Raw genomic sequence first — 3,651 nt, 5'->3', positions numbered from 1 at the left:
TGATTACAACCCCTAGAAGGCAGAGCATATGATGTAAGAGGATGTTAAGAAGGAGGAAGGAGAGGTAGCCCACCCTTTCTGATTCTGGTGACTTGTGAGAAGCGGAAGAAAGGAAAAGAGAAGCAAGTGCATGGTGAGATATATTACTATGCCTCCCATCTGGCTAAAGTCCTAGAAGGAAGAGTCAGGAGAGAGGACATGAAGGGCAGGAGCCATTGCCTTACTTTCCATTTGAAGAGAACATCTCACAGGTAACCCCCACCACCTATGGAGATAAGCAGACAGGGGCCTGCGTTTGGCTCTCTCAAGTCATCTTCAGTTTCTATATGGCATAGAATGGGATCCTGAACGCACCCACGGCTATTCAGAAATGAGCTAGCAGTTGGCTAGACATTTGCTGGAAGAGATTACCATCTTTAAAATAAAGAGACCCTGAAACTGAGGAATGTACCACTAGAATAAGAGACAGTCAAATATCAGGGACCCACAGCAAGAACAAGGCTTAAGGAGAGATGGGTCAGTACGTAGGGCTTACCAGGTTAACTAAACCATGACAGAACAGACTGAAATGTGCTAGCTGCCTGTTTCAACAATGGATGCCCGAAGGACACCGAATTGCTGTAAGTCCTCTAAATTCCCGGACACCATTTTGGAGAAAACAGTGAGTGGGAGCTAATTCAAAATATAAAATACTAAGTTATCCATAGTATATGAGTTATCTGCAGAGACTCTTTAAATTATTGTGAAAGACTACTTTGGCCGCCTCCATTTGGCCTCATTTAGTTGGGTTCTTCTTTCCAGCTGGTCTCTTCCCTCAGTCAGAAGACTCTGAGGGCAGAGCATCCCTCAATAATAACCAAAACTACCCTTCAGACAACAAGGGCTGCCCTGAGCTAGCAGGACCCCACCCATGATGGACTCCAAGAGCATTGATTAAACCTTCACTGCCTACCTGCACATACCCACACACCTTTGCCCATATTTTCCTTATGTAAACCTGGAAGCATTTTCAGCACTTTGGAGACAGTCTTAGATGCTAGTCTGCTGTCTTCCTGGTATTGGCCTCAGTGAAATAAATTGTTTTCTTGTTTCACCACCCCTTGTCTCTCTGCATTTGGACTTCGTCAGTGGTGAGTGGCCGAACCTGGTCTGTTTGGGAGTCCTGGAGCCACGCACTCTTGCATCCCTGTGCAGGGCTGCAATTGGATTGCTGCATTTACTGGGTATGTCTGAACTACAGTTTTCCCAATACCCAGGGGAGCTTATAAGGAAGATGAGGTCTATTTTCAAGTTGAAAAGTATCTACATTTTCTTTACTTATCTAATTGTAATATGAGTAATATCTCAATGCAAAGACATCAGCCTCGGTGGAAATGGAAAGAACCAAAGTGGTACCAGGAAGGGGCTGGACACAGCCCCTGAGGCCATAGGGAATCCAGGTGTCTACTAGTGTCTCTGTCTCTGTCTTTGTCTCTCTCTCTCTCCACCTCCATGTGCACATTGCTGTATTTGTGGCCAGCAGAGAAGAGTATCTTTCTATCTCAACCTTAATCCTAAATTCAATGGGAAATGGGTCAGAGTTACAGAAAATAAAAATGGCTGCTGGAGGGCACCCCATATGGGAAGGGTCATGGTCATTACAGAATTGAGACCATTATCATCATTGTCTGCTAGTCCTTATCTTTTCTCCTTATCTGAGCATTTTCCATATTATTAACTATTTCATGAAAACATTCTATATGCATATGCCTACCTAATTGTCCATTCTTCTCTTGTTGGGGATTTTTTTTTTATCCCAAAGTGGTTTTTTGGGGGTTTTTTTGTGGGGTTTTTTAGTATTATATAAAAAATAGTATGTTGAACATGCTTATACTTATATTTTTGTGCCTATATTTGATTTTCTCCTTAGGACAGTTTCATAGAAAAAGAAATGCTGATTGCTAAGGATCTGAAATTTCTCACTGTGTCTAATAGTGAAAATTCATACACCTGTCCTGTTTATAAAATGTCACTTATAAACTATTACAGTAATTCTTGAGACAAAAATATCTAAAATATTCATTCTCTCACACAATGAAATTATTACATTAGTTTAGATTTGTAACTTAGTGAAAATAGATGTGCTTTTCTGTTTTAACATCATATTTTGGATTTGTAGTTGTCTCTTGGTGACATAGAGTTCTTTTAAATATTGCAAATATCAAAAGCTGGTATATTATATTTAAATCTAGAGTAAATTCTTTTCATTTCCAGACTTTTTTTTTTTTTAAGCCTCAGCATGGGGCTTGAACTAACGACCCTGAGATCAAGACCTGAGCTGAGATCAAGTCGGATGCTTAACTGACAGAGCCACCCAGGTATCCCTCATTTCTAGATTTTGCTATAAATAACTATAAATAACAATGTCACGTTAGTCAGGTCTGAGAAGATGATTATCTTTGGAGAAAGCATCTCCTAGAATAAAGCATCACCTTGTTTAATCATGAAGATGTTTACAGCATCTAAGAGAATAAGAGATTCACACGCTTGAAAATGTAAATATTTCATGCTCTGTCCCTAGGCATGTACGAACCCCAAATGAGCACTAAGCATGTTTAGGAAGGAGAAAGCACTGCACCACCAATAGATTGTATGTGAAGGTATCACTTCTCTTACTAGATACGTAGTATCTCCCAAGTAGACAGGCATCCTGCCTTGTTTATTTATTGCTCCTTCAGCTAGAGTGGTAATCCGATGTGTTTGCTGTATTATTTGGTAGACCAATGGCTAGAACAACAAAGAGATGGTAGTGATTGATGAGAGCCTTAATAGTGCTTCCTCAGGAGCTGGGTGTCAACTGATTGCTCATGGTCAGACATAGATGGGAAATCTGGAAAAGAAAGAGTAGAGACTGTCAATCTTCCAACCACTTTGATCTCCTTGCAAGGAGTCAACTATGCTACCACAGGACTGATAGAAGGTAAATTACTCCATGTCTCCCTTAAATCCATCATCTTACACAGATTGACATGTTGCATTTGTTCATTTATAGGATGGTGAAAAGGCCAGGCTCTGGATTCAGCAGTGGAATCTTCAACCTCTAAGGCTCTCAACTTCCTTTGTAAAATGGGGATAACAATAGCACGGACCTCATAGTGATCTGAGTATTGAATGAGGAAAGTATGCAAGGTGCTCAGCCTAGCGCCAGGCCCGTGGACAGCCATCAGCAAGCGCCAGCCTTCGTGATGTCAAGAATAAATACGGCTCTTGCTGCCACCCTTCACACATTCAAAGTTTGTAAAATATTTTCAGCTTTTTTTCAGGTCAAAATCCCATGCTCACTGAACTGAGGGAAGCTGAATTAAAATGAAAATGATTATTTCATCAATCTGTTTATTGTCTAAAACTTGAAATGTTGTTTTTAAAAATCTAAGATTTAATTCTGACTAGATTCAGAAAATCTCCCAAGTTTGTATGGAAACCTCTAGAAAAATTAAGTACCCAGGAAGTATTTTCTGCCTCCAGACCTTTTTAAGAACATACATCTACTCAAAAAGAAAGAAAGAAAGAAAGAAAGAAAGAAAGAAAGAAAGAAAGAAAGAAAGAAAGAAAGAAAGAAAGAAAGAGAAAGAAAGAAAGAAAGAAAGAAAGAAAGAAAGAAAGAAAGAAAGA

At 39.8% G+C, this 3,651-nt stretch overlaps 1 protein-coding gene across 1 annotated transcript in view; it reads right to left on the bottom strand.

Annotated features, from left to right (window-relative positions):
* Window positions 1-2,804: 2,804 nt before the first annotated feature.
* The window catches only part of LOC118001367 (prothymosin alpha-like), a 7,092-nt gene continuing 6,245 nt past the window's right edge, over window positions 2,805-3,651 (bottom strand). Inside the window, exon 4 of the mRNA XM_034991452.1 lies at window positions 2,805-2,869. Within this exon, the coding sequence (XP_034847343.1) occupies window positions 2,805-2,869 (65 nt within the window). The remainder of the gene's footprint in view (window positions 2,870-3,651) is intronic.

This window comes from Mirounga leonina, unplaced genomic scaffold (assembly GCF_011800145.1).
Source record: "Mirounga leonina isolate KUSES-001 unplaced genomic scaffold, KU_Mleo_1.0 Mir_53, whole genome shotgun sequence".
Lineage (NCBI taxonomy): Eukaryota > Metazoa > Chordata > Mammalia > Carnivora > Phocidae > Mirounga > Mirounga leonina.
The sequence above is the reverse complement of the archived record's forward strand: the minus strand, read 5'-3'. Positions and strand labels throughout refer to the sequence as shown.